The sequence below is a fragment of the Budorcas taxicolor genome, chromosome 8 (assembly GCF_023091745.1).
Source record: "Budorcas taxicolor isolate Tak-1 chromosome 8, Takin1.1, whole genome shotgun sequence".
Lineage (NCBI taxonomy): Eukaryota > Metazoa > Chordata > Mammalia > Artiodactyla > Bovidae > Budorcas > Budorcas taxicolor.
In genome coordinates this window covers 103,324,126-103,341,590 of record NC_068917.1, presented here as the reverse complement: position 1 = coordinate 103,341,590, position 17,465 = coordinate 103,324,126, and the positions used below count along the sequence as shown (strand labels likewise).

Genomic DNA, 17,465 nt, shown 5'->3' with positions numbered 1-17,465 from the left:
AGAAACCATTTCTAATATGTCAAAGCACCAAATTAACTGCTTTATTTTTATTTTCCATTTGCTGTGTGTTTCCAGAATGATCTGGTTTATGCTTTAACCCACACTTCAAAGCCCCCATCCTATAAGGTATAAGCTTGGTCAGTTAAGAATTTGCATTTTCTCAAAAAAAAAAAATCTGTTTGTTGGTTTAGAGGACTACATTTATGGAAAGTTTATCTTGTGAGTAAACCTCTGACAGTGAAATTTAACTTATAAACAATAGTAGCTGGAAGCATGCTTTATTAGTCTCATACCTAAGGGACAAAAGTATGTTCCATACAGTATTCAGCGTTTCCTGCTTGTTTTCAGTCAACTGCCCTTTGGGAACCTACTATTCCCTGGAGCATTCTGTCTGTGAGAGTTGCTTGATGGGCTCCTATCAAGATGAAGAAGGGCAGCTTGAGTGCAAACCCTGTCCGACTGGGACTTACACCGAATATCTCCATTCAAGGAGCAGCTCGGAATGCAAAGGTAGTTAGACCAGAAGCCTGAATTTTATTTCCGCTTAGGAAACCTCGCTAGCAAATAGGCTGAAATATGAGCATTACCAAAAGCAACTTCATTAACTGATTTTTTTTCTTTCTTTCAGCTATAAGCTATTACTTGAATGTTTCCCTCACTCAGAGAAGTCCATTTACCTTCCTTTTGGTACAGCCCATTGCTGTCTAAATCAAACTCCACTGTCAAGAACTTTAATCTGTTTTCATCAGTTAATTCCACGTGTTTTAGTGAATCTCACATTAACTGGTAGAAGGGACTTTCGTGACTTAGCAAGCATTGGGCTGCTTTTTGTTTGAATAATATTTGATATGATGAGATTAACTCCATTTACTTGGAAATGAATAACTACAGACCCATATGCACATCTTCTTGCTACTAAATTATCCAATCTTTCCAAAACATTGTTACTGTTACTCTCAGAGACCATTCCTAATGGAAACATCTCTTTCACGTTGTGGCTAAGATGCCTCTGAAAGAAGGAATTGCAGGCTTGTTCCTTCTTGCCTGTTGTTGCCAGTGCAGGTGTGGGTGCTTCATGACACGTGTAAACTTGGGAGCAGTGCTGGGCGACTGCACATGCCCTGAAAATGCTGGCGTCGCTGAAAGTGAGATTAATCTGGAGGAAAAGGGCAGAAGGAGAGGACAGTGCATTGGGGAAATCTGGCCAGAGGCCCACTCTACTACAGAACCATTGCTGTGCATTTTGGAAAGTTGCTCAATTCACCTCTCTGGGCCTCATGCTAAGATTACTCTTACTTCCTCCTCTGCCAACCCTCAAATGAAATGGTGTCTGTAACCATGAGGAGGTAAGAGGGCCAGTTCTTATTTAGGGTGAAAATGGTGCCAGCATAGTGACGAGAGGAAAGCCCAATTGTGGGTTTTGTTTCTGTCACTCCAGAGAACAGCGTACAAGCTGGGAACTTGTACAAGAGCAAGTTTCCCTGTAACAGCTGGACCTGGTCAGACGCAGATTTCTAACTTCACTGCAAAACTATTTATCGACATTTTCGATGTGCCCAACACCATGCTGGCTCATAATAGAAGGAACTGGAAATGAGCCTATAGCTTATTAGTATACAGAAGTATGAAGAATCTAAAAGATAATGTGTCTGCTTGGAGTTCTTTGTGACCCTCATTTATCCTAAAAAAATGAAAATATGGAAAACCCGATTGTACACAGTGCTACTTTCGTACAGTTGATGTCATTATTATTAACCATATTACATTTTTCATTTTAGCTCAGTGTAAACAAGGCACCTACTCATCAAATGGGCTTGAAACATGCGAGTCGTGTCCACTGGGCAGCTATCAGCCAGCATTTGGTTCCCGGGGGTGCCTCTTATGTCCAGAAAACACTTCAACTGTGAAAAGAGGAGCTGTGGACATTTCTGCTTGTGGAGGTTAAGTCTTACACACATTGCTTTTTTTTTTTTTTTCCCCAAGCCTGTGCTAGGTTCTCTGCATGGAAGAGTGGAATCTTGTTAGCAGAGCCATATGTCTGCTATATGCAAAGAATGTAAATAACTCTCTCTTCATAGAGTGTTTCCTTCTATTCAGCCAGTCGGTACTTAAGTGTAAACACCCATAATATAAACACCATCCTGGTACTGTTAGGGACACACAAGAAGCACATGACTTGGTCCCAGGCCTAAACACTAGTAACCATGTGACCACATAGTATGAGAGAAATACTTGTCAACCAGGAACTTAGATTTTCATGTACCAAATGAGGTCTTGTCTTATGTTCCTTGAAACTCGGAAAATACATCCTTCAGATTATGACCTTTGTTCCCTGCAGTTTGAAGATTTTCACGAGTGGTTATCCACCCTGGCTGCCTACTAGAATCCTTGCACATTCGTATCAGTATTGTAGCCACTTATTGACTAGAGACATCTTAGTACATCTTTTGTTACCTGAACATTATTGACCAGAATGTTTCAGTATTCACTTATATACAAGATCATTGGGCCACAGGAGTAAATTTCTGCAAAAAATGCCCCAGTCAGTAACATGTTAAAAATACTGAAACCCAGTCTCCACCCCCAGATTCTGGTGTAAGTTTACTGGTTTTCTTCTGGAGATCCCCCCTCTCCCAATGTTGTTGTTTATGTCTGACTCTTCTGTGACCCCATGGACTAGAGCCCACCAGCCTCTTCTGTCCTTGGGATTATCCAGGCAAGAATACTGGAGGAGGTAGCCATTTCCTTCTCCAGGGGATCTTCCCTACTGAGGGATTGAACCCATGTCTCCCTCATTGCAGGCGGGTTCTTTACCACTGAGCCACGAGGGAAACCCAGAGTTGCCCCAGATTCTAAAATGCGACTAATTTTTGTTTCTCAAGTGTCACCATGGAGGGTTTGTTGAAACATGGATTCCTGGGGCCACCCCAGAGATTTTAATGCAGCAGGTCTGGTAAAGGCCTTGAGAATTTGCATTTCTAACTAGTTCTCAGGCTTGCCTGATAGCACAGTTGGTAAAGAATCCGTCTGCAATGCAGGGGACCCTGGTTCAATTCCTGGGTTGGGAAGACCCATTAGAGAATGGATAGGCTACCCACCCCAGTATTCTTGGGCTTCCCTTGTGGCTCAGCTGGTAAAGAATTTGCCTGCAATGCGGGAGACCTGGGTTCAGTCCCTGGGTTGGGAAGATCCCCGGAGAAGGGAAAGGCTCCCCACTCCAGTATTCTGGCCTGGAGAATTCCATGGACTGTATAGTCCATGGGGTCACAAATAGTTGGACATTCTCAGGTGATGCTGATTCTGCTTGGTCCAGGGACCCCACATTGGGAACCACTGGTTAAATAGAAATATGAAGAATACAGTTTCAATTTCAAATAGTTCTAACATCCTTACCAGGTACAGCTTTCCAGCAGTGTAAAAACTGGAAGACAGAAACAAAAGTAAAAAATGAAAACTTAGAATGACAGTGGGACTCCATCTGACAAATCAATGTCAGCCTATTGCCAGAAACTTAAAAAAACAACCTGCAGTGATATTGCAATTCAGTAGAACTTTGCAAAAAAATAGAAAGTTGTTTACCTCTGTCTGTTACACCACTGGGAACAGAACAAGCATGCCTGGCGAAAAATGACTTTTTAAAAAATTGTGTGTCCTACCCATTCTGTATACCCTTATTGAAAAGCCAAAGGCCTATGGCAATCTGGACTTCCCAGGTGGCACTAGTGGTAAAGAACCCACCCGCCAATGCAGGTAGACTTAAGAGACACGAGTTTGATCCCGGGGTGGGGAAGATCCCCTGGAGAAAAGAATGGCAACCCACCCCAGTATTCTTGCATGGAGAATCCATGGAGAGAGAAGCCTGGCAGTCTGCAGTCCATGGGGTCACACAGAGTTAGACACGACTGAAACGACTTAGCACGTATGCATGACAGTCTGAAAGTTTAAAAACATCTCTTATTGAATGAGTGATGTTTTAATAAGCCAGTCTTTCCCCAAGGTACACACACATATATACATCTGTATCCAGTTAGAGACTGAGATTCCTGGAAAATGAATACTTAGAATGTTTTGAGTGTAGATATGGGGAAGGGGCAGGGGGCAGCATTGCGTTCTGGGAGTTACAGTCCCTGTAAGTTGAATGCTACCCTAAATATATGTTTTATATGCTGCATCTGTTTGAATCTCAGAACCAGAATCACAGTAGATGAAAGCTTCTTAGACATGAGGAACTGGGCAAGTAGTGTTCATCAACCTAATGCTTCACTGAAGAAATGAGAAGAAAGGTTAGCTAGGACCTACTTGAAACTCATAAACCATGTGTGTTGTGTAATACCAGCTGTGGATTTTTTTTTTAATTAAAAGTCAAACAAAACCTCACATTATGGTTGAAAGAGATCTACCAAAGACTCTCTTATTTTGTCAGTATACAGTCTAACTTTGGAAGAAAGTCTGCAGGAAAAATAAGTCTTCTCTCTTTCCCTTCCTCCCTCCCTCCAACTGCAAAAGCCAACTGGGATTTTTACAGTGAAATAAGTTCATATTTGACAATTTTTTTTCCTTGAAGTTTCCAAATAATCCTTGAGGTTTTCTAATACCAAATTGCCACAATTAAGAAATTGTAATTCCCAGAAATTCTTTAAACTTCTGGTAACTGCTCTATTTCTAATATTCCTAGCATATGTTTAACCACATTCTACTTGTCGTGAGTGGAAAATCAATAGTAACTGGCAATGATGCTTTCCCCTGCAGTGCTGGATAAGCACCATTTTGTTTTTACTTTAAGTGTGTGTGAGTTCTAGAATAGTCCCTCATATACATTTCTGTAGTTTTTAATCAACCCCCTTTCTCCCCGCCCCTTCTTTCTCTCCTTTTCCTCTTTTTCTTTCTGTACTGCTTTATTTTTATGGGCATGTTGTACAGTTTACCTTATTTTTTGCTGATGTATCACTTTTTGCATTATATAGCCTTTGAACTTAAAGTATGCTAATGGAGATCATTGGAGAAATAACTCCAGAAAGAATGAAGGGATGGAGCCAAAGCAAAAACAACACCAAGTTGTGGATGAGACTGGTGATAGAAGCAAGGTCCGATGCTGAAAAGAGCAGTATTGCATAGGAACCTGGAATGTCAGGTCCATGAATCAAGGCAAATTGGAAGTGGTCAAATAGGAGAGGGCAAGAACGAACGTCAACATTTTAGGAATCAGCATACTAAAATGGACTGGAATGGCTGAATTTAACTCAGATGGCTGTTATATCTACTACTGTGGGGAGAATCCCTTAGAAGAAATGGAGTAACCATCATAGTCAACAAAAGAGTCCAAAATGCAGTACTTGGATGCAATCTCAAAAACGACAGAATGATCTCGTCTGTTTCCAAGGCAAACCATTCAGTATCACAGTAATCCAAGTCTATGCCCTGACTAGTAACGCTGAAGAAGCTGAAGTTGAATGGTTCTATGAAGACCTACAAGACCTTCTAGAACTAACACCCCCAAAAGATGTCCTTTTCATTATAGGGGACTGGAATGCAAAAGTAGGAAGTCAAGAAACACCTGGAGTAACAGGCAAATTTGGCCTTGGAGTACAGAATTAAGCAGGGCAAAGGCTAATAGAGTTTTGCCAAGAGAACACACTGGTCATAGCAAACACCCTTTTCCAACAACACAAGAGAAGACTCTATATATGGACATCACCAAATGGCCGACACCAAAATCAGATTGATTATATTCTTTGCAGCCAAAGATGGAGAAGCTCTATACAGTCAGCAAAAACAAGACCAGGAGCTGACTATGGCTCAGATCATGAACTCCTTATTGCCAAATTCAGACTCAAATTGAAGAAAGTGGGGAAAACCACTAGACCATTCATGTATGACCTAAATCAAATCCTTACGACTATACAGTGGAAGTGAGAAATAGATTTAAGGGACTAGATTTGATAGACAGGGTGTCTGATGAACTCTGGATGGAGGTTCGTAACATTGTACAGGAGACAGCAATCAAGATCATCCCCAAGAAAAAGAAATGCAAAAAAGCAAAATGGCTGTCTGGGGAGGCCTTACAAATAGCTATGAAAAGAAGGGCTGCAAAAAGCAAAGGAGAAAAGGAAAGATATACCCATTTGAATGCAGAGTTCCAAAGAATAGCAAGGAAAGATAAGAAAGCCTTCCTTAGCGATCAGTGCAAAGAAATAGAGGAAAACTATAGAATGGAAAAGCCTAGAGATCCCGTCAAGAAAATTAGAGATACCAAGGGAACATTTCATGCAAAGATGGGCTCAATAAAGGACAGAAATGGTGTGGACCTAACAGAAGCAGAAGATATTAAGAAGAGGTGGCAAGAATACACAGAAAAACTGCACAAAAAAGATTTTCATGACCCAGATAATCACGATGGTGTGATCACTCAAACTCACCTAGAGCCAGACATCCTGGAATATGAAGTCAAGTGGGCCTTAGGAAGCATCACTACAAACAAAGCTAGTGGAGGTGATGGAATTCCAGTGGAGCTATTTCAAATCCTGAAAGATGATGCTGTGAAAGTGCCGCACTCATATGCCAGCAAATTTGGAAAACTCAGCAGTGGCCACAGGACTGGAAAAGGTCAGTTTTCATTCTGACCCCAAAGAAAGGCAATGCCAAAGAATGCTCAAACTACTGCACAATTGCACTCATCTCACATGCTAGTAAAGTAATGCTCAAAATTCTCCAAGCCAGGCTTCAGCAATACGTGAACCATGAACTTCCAGATGTTCAAGCTGGTTTTAGAAAAGGCAGAGGAACCAGAAGTCAAATTGCCAACATCTGCTGGATCATGGAAAAAGCAAGAGAGTTCCAGAAAAACATCTGTTTTTGCTTTATTGACTATGCCAAAGCCTTTGACTGTGTGGATCACAATAAACTGTGGAAAATCTTTCAAGAGATGGGAATACCAGACCACCTGACCTGCCTCTTGAGAAACCTATATGCAGGTCAGGAAGCAACAGTTAGAACTGGACATGGAACAACAGACTGGCTCCAAATAGGAAAAGGAGTACGTCAAGGCTGTATATTGTCACCCTGCTTATTTAACTTCTATGCAGAGTACATCATAAGAAACGCTGGGCTGGAAGAAGCACAAGCTGGAATTAAGATTGCCAGGAGAAATATCAGTAACCTCAGATATGCAGATGACACTACCCTTATGGTAGAAAGTGAAGAAGATCTAAAAGGCCTCTTGATGAAAGTGAAAGAGGAGAGTGAAAGTGTTGGCTTAAAGCTCAACATTCAGAAAATTAAGATCATGGCATCCGGTCCCATCACTTCATAGCAAATAGATGGGGAAACAGTGGAAACAGTGGCTGACTTTATTTTGGGAGGGCTCCAAAATCACTGCAGATGGTGATTGCAGCCATGAAATTAAAAAACGCTTGCTCCATGGATGGAAAGTTATGACCAACCTAGACAGCATATTCAAAAGCAGAGACATTACTTTGTCAACAAAGGTCCATCTAGTAAAGGCTATGATTTTTCCAGCAGTCATGTACAGATGGAAGAGTTGGACCATAAAGAAGGCTGAGTGCTAAAGAATTAATGCTTTCAAACTCTGGGGCTGGAGAAGACTATTGAGAATCCCTTGGACTACAAGGAAATCCAATCCGTCCATCCTAAAGGAGATCAGTCCTGGGTGTTCATTGGAAGGACTGTTGTTGAAGCTGAAACTCCAATACTTTGGCCATCTGATGTGAAGAGCTTACTCATTTGAAAAGACCCCGACGCTAGAAAGATTGAGGGCAGGAAGAGAAGGGGACGACGGAGGATGAGATGGTTGGATGGCATCACCAACTCAATGGAGATGGGTTTGGGTGGACTCCGGGAGTTGCTGATGGACAGCGAGGCCTTGCGTGCCGCAGTTTATGAGGTCGCAAACAGATGGACACGACTGAGCAACTGAACTGAACTTAAAATATCATTAATAAATATAGCAGTTATATTTAAGTATATTACTGTGTCAGGCTTCCTAAGTACCTCAGTGGTCAAGAATCTGCCTGTAGTGCAGGAGACCTGGCTTCAATCCCTGGGTCAGGAAGATCCCCTGGAGAATGAAATGGCAACCCACTCCAGTATTCTTGCCTGGGAGAATCCCATAGCCAGAGAAGCCTAGGAGGCTATGGCCCATGTGGTTACAAAGAGTCAGACACGACTTAGCTACTAAAAAAGAATTAATATAACTATGTTAGTATAATGTAATATTCTTTATATATTTCATCTATTATCATGTATTAGGATATTAAACAGTCTTGAGTCCTTGGTTAACAGTCTTGAGTCTTGGTTACAAGAGTCTGAATTTTTTCAGTTTTTTAAAAATGATTTTTGCCAAAATAATAAATCCCACAAATGGCTTTTGGTTGATGGTGGTGTTTACATATGGTGCCAATAGAAGGAAAGATTATTTGTGGAACAAGATAACAACACTTGACCGTCTAGGATGAAGTTAAAAGGCTCAGAATGAGAGCCCTTCACTTCTGGCTTTGTCATCAGAAACCAGTGTCTCCAAGACCGTATTTTTTCCCTTTATACCATTAGGAAACAGGCCTGTGGGGTTACATTTTTCCCTGTTCATTTTAATGCTCTATTTTAAATTCTATTTTTATGTCACTTTTGGCATATTTAAATATTTTTTCTCCTTCTCTACAATAAAAGAGGTGAGAAAGATTTTGTTTCATTCTTCTTGACTTAGAAACCATAGTTTCTTTGTCCAAGATTCAAATCAAAAACTTTCTCCCCTCTTTCCTTGTGGTGTTAATCCGTTGGGAACTGCCATGTATGTGTCATGTCTGTGTGTTTAATACTGTAGTAGATAGTGCTATTTTTATGCGTATATGTATGTTACACATTCATATGTTGTATGAGTGCGTGTTAAGTCACTTTAGTCGTGTCTGACTCTTTGCAACCCTTTGCACCACAGCCTGCCTGGTTCCTCTGTCCATGGGATTCTCCAGGCAAGAATACTGGAGTGGGCGGCCACATCCTCCTCCAGGCGATCTTCCCTACCCAGGGATTGAACCCACACCTCTTACATCTCCTGCACTGGCAGGCGGGTTCTTTCCCACTAGCACCACATGTGTGCATGTGTATGTACTAACTACATATGTAAATCATATATTAAATGCTGATTATCCACTCTTGGAAAGTACATTTGTGATGACAACTGTTTGCCCTTGGAATGTAATTTAAACTAATTTCCACCTGAAAGTTTATTTTGCACTTTCTGGATCAAAAAGCAAAGAATAGGCATCACAGTACTATGTTTGCTGTTTTGAGATGACAACTGGCTTATTGATTTTTTTTATCTTAAGATTTTATTATTATTGTGTCTTAGTATAATTGTTGACTATTATAGTATAATTATGTACTACAGCTGGAGAAAGCAATGGCACCCCTCTCTAGTACTCTTGCCTGGAGAATCCCAGGGACGGGGGAGCCTGGTGGGCTGCCGTCTGGGGTCGCACAGAGTCGGACACGACTGAAGCGACTTAGCAGCAGCAGCAGCATGTACTACAGCTGACAGTATAATTCTGTCAGGTTTTAGGGCACAGTCTTTTTTTAAGAGTGAGGTCGTACTGAAAAAATTATATGAAAAAAGTAGTTTAATTCACTATAGTATCTTGAGTTTTACAGGTAGCATTTATATTTCTAGCATATGATACACATTCATTTTCAAACAGAAAATTTATACTTTTATCAGTGGAACATTTATGCTTTCAGTTAACTATTAATAATTAGCTTTTTGGAAAGTATTAATACCTCTTCTAAATAGGCAATCATTTTTGGAAATTTGAGAATCAGGAAACCTATTATAAACTCCTGTAAGTTTAGTTACCTCTCCCACTCCAGTACTCTTGCCTGGAAAATCCCATGGACGGAGGAACCTGGTGAGCTGCCATCAAAGGGGTCGCTAAGAGTCGGACACGACCGAGCGACTTTACTTTCACTTTTCACTTTCAGGCGTTGGAGAAGGAAATTGCAACCCACTCCAGTGTTCTTGCCTGAAGAATCCCAGGGACGGGAGCCTGGTGGGCTGCCATCTATGGGGTCGCACAGAGTCAGACACGACTGAAGCGCCTTAGCAACAGCAGCAGTAACAGAGTAGATTATTTTATTCTTGGTGAAACCAAGATACTTAGAGCTTAAAACTTTTCTTGAATGTGGCAAATGTAGCGACCAGAATTTTTTTTTTCTAAATATGCATTAATATCTATGTTATCTTCTGCCATCTATTGATTCAACTCCTGAGTTTTGTCAGTTGGGTACATAAAAGAGATCTTTTACAAAAGACTTGGCTGGCTGGCTATGCTTAAAAAATTTGATCTAAGCATCTTGAGATTATGACAGGCGTGTTGTCCTTTATTTAATGTCTGTTGTCCTACTGATGAAGGGATGCCACCACTTGGAGTATCCTGCTTCCTTGAGCCTCAAGTGTATCTCTAAATCTTTCAACCTCTTTGGTAATTGTTTCTGCTAAACTAATTTTTATTATCAAGAATCCAAGACCTAAAGGGAAAGTATGCTGATACACTGAGTAGCTGTTTCCCTGTGTTCTATCTTCCATGCTTCATTTTATACAGTTAGGTCTTAATAGTTATAGTAGTTTTCTCAGCTTGTAATGACTTTCGGGCCCACCCAAATGACTCCAGTTCACGCACTCCACCTGAATTTGTCTTTGGATCATTGTCTAAAACCCCAACCCACAGATTTAGTCATGGATAATCTACCTCACTGCCCCTCTGCCAAATGTAACCAAAAGTTATTGAAGGAAATCCATGTTATGTTTGGAGCTCTTTTCTTTTTATTTATTTATCTAATTATTTTTTGGCTGTGCTGGGTCTTTGTTGCTTCTCTGGGCTTTTCTCTAGTTGCGGCGAGCGGGGACTGTTCTCTAGTGTGCCGCTTGGGCTTCCCATTGCGGTGTCTTGTCTCGTTGCAGAGCGCAGGCTCTGGGGCGCGTGCGCTTCAGTAGACATGGCTCCTGGGCTCTAGAGCACGGTCTTAATAGATGTGGCGCATGGGCTTAGTTCCTCTGCAGCTTGTGGGATAGTCCCAAACCAGGGATCAAACTCCTGTCTTCTACACTGCTGGGCAGATTCTTTACCACTGAGCCATCAGGGAAGCCTGGAGCTCTTTTCTCATATTCCACCAAATATTGGCAAGAGAATTTCAAACTTGGTTAAATGACAGTATTCAACTACATGTAATATATGAAAAGCATTTTAAACACAAAATAACATTAACAGGTTTTAAAATAAAAGACTCCCCAATACATAATAGCAACTATACAGGAGCAATAACTATTTCAGACAAACATAAAAATAGAACTTCATGTATCATGAAAATGCAAATTAACAGAGCAGTTCCATTTTTACTTTCAGATAGAAAAAAGGTATGCTGATGAGCATGCGATGAGAAGGGTGATTTCATACACTGCTGATGGGCTGTAAATTACATTTTTTAAATGATTTAGGCATGATATATTTATGGCTTTAGATTTTCATATCTTTAGCTTTAACTAAAGGCAAGTGTAATCCCAAGGAAATAATCAGAGTTTAAAAAAAAATGTATATAGAAAATTTCATGTCAACATTGTTTATAATTTTAGAAACTATTAGAAACAAACAGAAATAACTGTAATTGTTCAGTAGTAGAGGAAATACGAGAACAGTTATGGCCTGCCAGTGAGATATAATATATTTCATTTATTAAACGTGTTCTTTAATGATTTGGGGAATGGTTTACTTGTGATATAAAGTGAAAAAATCACAATACAATATTATATGACCAATTCTGATTTTTATTAAATTAATGTGTGTTGTTAAAGATGGGAAGGAAGCAACAAAGTATTTACTTAAGTGGTCTGAGTATTACTTAATGATCTGGGTATTAAATACATGCAAGAGAAAATATCAGCAATGTGATAGCTTTCTTACAACCAAAGGTTAATGCACTTCTTTCAGAAGTAGGGTATATTGCTTTATAAGCACAAATGATATATTCTTTCTTTTGCAGTGCCTTGTCCAGTGGGAGAATTCTCTCGTTCTGGGTTAATGCCCTGTTATCCATGTCCTCAAGACTACTACCAACCCAATCCAGGGAAGTCCTTCTGTTTATCGTGTCCGTTTTATGGAACTACAACCATCACGGGTGCCAGATCCATCACAGATTGTTCCAGTAAGATGATACTACTTCATTTCTCACGTTATCCTGTATGGGAGAGTTTTATCTCTGCAGTAACTTTAATTGCAACTGTTACTATGTTCAGTGCCTTTGGGTGTCTGGATGTAAGCTGTCCTTTGAAGGGGTTTTTGATGACAGTGACTCAGATTCTTCACTCTGGGAATGGCGAACTTCACAACCTCCAAATTTCGAAGAGTCTAGAATTTAATGACATGTCCCATCTGTCTCTTATGTTCTGTCTTTTTATATAACTAAAGGAAAATAAATGTGGCTTTACTGACTCTGAGAGGCAAAATCTTGACTGTGGCATTTGAATAGAGTCTGTTCATAGAGAACTAACTGTGGTTGCCCAGGGGGAGGGGAGGAGGTAGAGGGGGGAATGGAGTGGGAAGTTGGGAGTAGAAGGGATCAGCTAATATATAGAGAATGGATAAACAGCAAGGTCCTGTTGTATGGCACATGGGACTGTATGTTCAGAATCCTATGATAAACCATAATGGAAAAGAATGAAAAACAAATCTATAAAAAAATATGTTAAGTTACATATATATTCACTTTTATATATATATATATTTAAAACGGAACCACTTTGCTTCCCAGCAAAAATTAGCCCAACATTGTAAGACAGCTATACTTCAATTAAAAAAGAAAAAGGAAAAAATAGAATGCACTTAATTGGCAATATCTACTACACCAAATACGTTTCTCAGATATTTTCCCTTTAACTTTGTTAGGCTTTAGTTCAACTTTCTCAGCAGCAGAGGAAAGTACAGTGCTTCTTTCTTCTCCTGGACATGTCAAAAAGAAGTATGAAGTCAGCAGTCAGGCAAGTCTACTTTGTATTTGTAAAATTTTCTCTAATGGAGTGCTTGAAAAACAATTTCTCATGATACATGTCACACAGAGGAAAACTACCAGACTTGAAATTTCAACTAATCAAGGCTCATGAATATTATCAATTAATAATTGCATTTGCTTATGACTTATAATAGGAACTTTCCAAGAATGCACCATTAGAAGTCCTAAGTACCAGAAACTGGAATTTTTCCTTGCGATGTCTGGTGTAGAGAATTGTGGATGTGGAGAGTCTTTTGATTTGCTAATAATTAACATGTACCATGAGCATAACCCATCATTTGAGTAAGCATGTTGGGATTAGCCAAGGGCCTTTTCTGATTAGCAGGACAAGTTACTCAACTTCCATGAAAGATATTTAAATTTTTTGCCAGCGGGAACAGCAGGGGGGAATCATTTATTGGAGAAAAGTTGACTTTTTTAAAAATTAAGAAACATAACTCATAAACATAATGGTTCTCCATTTATTTTTTAAAGACTAGTTAAGACCAATTATTTTGAGTGATTCAGCCATTAATCTGAATGCACCTTGCCCAATGTCATAATAAATTCCTAGGCTTTAAGTATTTTTAAGGAGGATAATGAAGTTATATTTCTTATTTTAACTTCCTGCTTCCAGACAGTCTCACTTGTAAGAGCTTCGTAAGTGAAGCTTTGAAACTGAGCCTAATGGACATAGAACCTCTAAAGACATGACTGTCACCTCTGGAGACATATTAGAATCCACTGGCTAACTTATAATGATGTGCAGATATAACTTCCAGAGATTCCTGATTTAGCTGGTCTGGTTGGGACCTATCCTTAGTAAACTTTTTAAATGCCTTAAATGAAGTCTAACGTGCAACCAGCACTGAGTGACACTGCCTGGGTTTAGCAGAGCATCACTCAAGAATGATATATAGCATTTGTGCCAATATATGACAATGTTATGCAGGTAGCAGTCCTGCTGGACTCACTTGGAAATAGGAACCAGCTAATGCTATAAATCCTCTAACTCCCTATTCAGAATTGCTTTGAAATGAACTTGTCTCTGATAAATTTTCTTTTCACAGGTTTTCCATGAATGTTTCTTAAACCCCTGCCACAATAGTGGAACCTGCCAACAACTGGGCCGTGGCTATGTGTGTCTCTGTCTGCCCGGATATACAGGTAACACAGAGGAATGCAAATTTTCATGTATCTTTCATACTGCATCATTGTAACTTGAAGTTTCAAACTTTGAAACTTTAAAAATAAATGCCACAAGATACATTAGACTGGGGACTTCCCTGGCAATCTAGTGATTAAGATTTCACCTTCAAAAATGCAGGGGGTATGGGTTTGATCCCTGCTCAGGGAGCTAAAGATCTCACATAACTTGTAGCCAAAAAAACAAAACACAGAACAGAAGCATTGTTACAACAAATTTAATAAAGACTTTAAAAATGATCTACATTAAAAAAAAAACTCAAGATAATGATGCACAAAAATTTGGTTGAACAAGACAGACCAATATGTGAAAAAAGTATACGGATCTTACAAATGACAATTTTCTTTCATATTTTGGAGGAAGAATAAAGAATCATCTTCTCTGTGAAAAAATCACATCATAACTTACAATTTAAATTTGAATACGGTTCCAGAGGTCATGTCCAAGGTTGCATTCTAACACAAATTAAATGCATGACAGTCAACCTAGAACAGATTGTCTAGCATAAACATTTTTAAACAGACTCCAGTTTCTCTCATTTGTTTCACACGAATGGAAGTGCTTATGGCCATGATGTGTTGTTTATTTCTATCTTTCTGCAAGCTGTGCTTAGGAAAACAGTATGGCTTTGAACTTGATTATGGAGGAATTATGTAAGAATTGTGTTTTCTTGCAGCTTGGTTCAAATTCCAGTTCAGTACAGAAAGATAATGTTTTTTTGAGGAGAAATGAACTATATATTAAATGTTGCAGTTCATTTAAAATAATTTCCTGTTTTCTTCTAGAAATGCAGTTTTTCCTTTTTGAGTTTTGTGTCACCAGCATGAAGTATTTTCATGAGAAAAGTGGTATTTAGATAAAAGAATTCACCACAAAAGAGAAGTTGGAAGACAAAATACAGAATATTGTCATTCCACTTATTTCAGCATGTGCACACATGTATGTGTGTGTATGTTTCAATTTTTATAAGAATTTTTGTCCCAACATTTCATAAGAAATAATGATCTTGTCCTAGAATTTTATAAATGATAGGTGGTTGAGAAAAGCATAGTATCGGACAATGATTCTCAAATTTTGATGCTCATTAGAATCATCTGGAGGATTTCCTAAAACACAGACTGTGACATTTCTGTCACATTCCCAGAGGATTGCAGATGCTATAGGTCCAGAGACCATTCTTTGAGACCTCCTTGTGTAGAAGAACATGGATTTCAGCAGAATTAGTCCATAGAAAAAGACTCTGTGTACCCTATGAGAAGATAAACCCTATTCTAAGGACACCTGGCATATGAGTTGAGCTCTGGCAAGATTTAGCACCACCCCCATTCCTCAGCCAAGTGGCCTTGGTAACAAGTACATGTGACTTTTTACTTTTCACTTTGGAATCAAACTAATTCCTGGCTCCATTTTGTGCTTCCAGATTTCTTTCTTTCCCCTCCACTTCTGACTTGGGATCTTTTGCTGTCTTTTATGTATCCTTGTAAGGATAGCTTAAATCTATTTAGAAAGAGGTAATACCTTCATGAAATGACTTAATTAGATGGTAATTCCTAACATATTGCCTTTTTCTTCATCACTGCCACTCCCTATAAATTCAGGTTATTGGGATAATTACCTTTAAAGGACGGTTCTGTTTCTGTTCATCCTCTCTTTGATTGACCTTCAGTGTTTGCATTTTAGGCTTAAAATGTGAGATAGACATTGATGAATGCAGCTCACTGCCCTGCCACAACAATGGAATTTGTAAAGATCGAGTTGGAGAATTCATTTGTGAATGCCCATCTGGTTACACAGGTAAGGAAAGAGTGTCTCATTCTTACAATATAAACCTTTGAAACTTTAAAATAATGAGTTACCATCTCACACCTGTTAGAACGGCTATCATCAAAAGGTAAGAGATAACAGTGCTAGTGAGGATGTGGAGAAAAGAGGACTATTGTGCACTCTTGGTGGGAATGTAAATTGCTTCAGCCATGGTGGAAAACAGCATGGAGGTTCCTCAAAAAATTGGAAATAGAATTACCACACAATCCAACAATCCCTCTTCTGGGTATCCATTCAAAGAAATGAAATCACTCTCTTAAAGAGATATCTGTACTTCCATGTTCATTGCAGCATAATTCACAATAGCCAATCACCAAGATATGGAAACAGGTATCTATCAAGAGATGAATGGATAAAGAAAATGTGAGGTAGATAGGTGGGTAGATATCCTTCAATGCTATGTCGCTTCAGTTGCGTCTGACTCTTTGTGACCCTGTAGACTGTAGCCCACCCGGCTTCTCTGTCCATGGGATTCTGCAGACAAGAATATTGGACTGGCTTGCCATGCCCTTCTCCAGGGGATCTTCCTAGAGGGAAGGGATCGAACCCACACCTCATTATGTCTTCTGCATTGGCAGACAGCTTCTTTACCACTAGCGCCACCTGGGAAGCCCTCTGCATAACATGCACTGGGATATTATTCAGCAAATAATTGTATTTGGCAAAGAGCGTATTTTTTTTCCACAAATATATTAGCCTTGATTTCCAATTTCTCTGCTCTTAACACCTGAACAACTTGCTTGAAACTGTTAGTCTTAAATTCCTTTCCGTTTTCTCAAGCGCAAATATTCTGTGATTCTTTACAGGTCAGCTTTGTGAAGAAAATGTAAATGAGTGCAGCTCCAGTCCTTGTTTAAATAAAGGAACCTGCGTTGATGGCCTGGCTGGTTATCAGTGCACGTGTGTGAAAGGATACATGGGTAAGATGTTTCTGTTCTTCCTAGCTGTCTTAAAGAGTTCTGTAAAGCCTCACAAATCATGATATTTACTGTTATATAAGTGACATTATATAAGTTAATGTTAATTTTATGATTTTACAACTGCACCATGTTTTTATAAGTCAAAGTCCTTATTTTTGAGGAAATTCACACTGAAGTATTTAGAGGTAAGACAGCATCAGGTCGAAAATTGACTAAAGCAATTCAGAAAAAGTAATACGTTCTTATACATGTCTGTGTATATATGTATATGTAGAGACAGAAAGAGAAGACGAATTTATATGCTAAGACAAACACTCAAGAAGTAACTGGAGATGATAAAATATTATTATAAGCTAAATAATAGAATATATGTGTGTGTAACACACATACATAACTGGTAAAGAATAAGTCCAACACAGAAAATGATCAGTGACAGAAAGAGGCAAGATCAAAGATACAGATGAACA

At 39.2% G+C, this 17,465-nt stretch overlaps 1 protein-coding gene across 1 annotated transcript in view; it reads left to right on the top strand.

The window, feature by feature from the left end:
* The window catches only part of SVEP1 (sushi, von Willebrand factor type A, EGF and pentraxin domain containing 1), a 205,027-nt gene that overhangs the window by 116,810 nt on the left and 70,752 nt on the right, over positions 1–17,465 (top strand). The window contains exons 17-23 of the mRNA XM_052644513.1: positions 349–510; positions 1,779–1,940; positions 12,043–12,204; positions 12,945–13,036; positions 14,118–14,214; positions 15,935–16,048; positions 16,885–16,998. Of these exons, the coding sequence (XP_052500473.1) occupies positions 349–510; positions 1,779–1,940; positions 12,043–12,204; positions 12,945–13,036; positions 14,118–14,214; positions 15,935–16,048; positions 16,885–16,998 (903 nt within the window). The remainder of the gene's footprint in view (positions 1–348; positions 511–1,778; positions 1,941–12,042; positions 12,205–12,944; positions 13,037–14,117; positions 14,215–15,934; positions 16,049–16,884; positions 16,999–17,465) is intronic.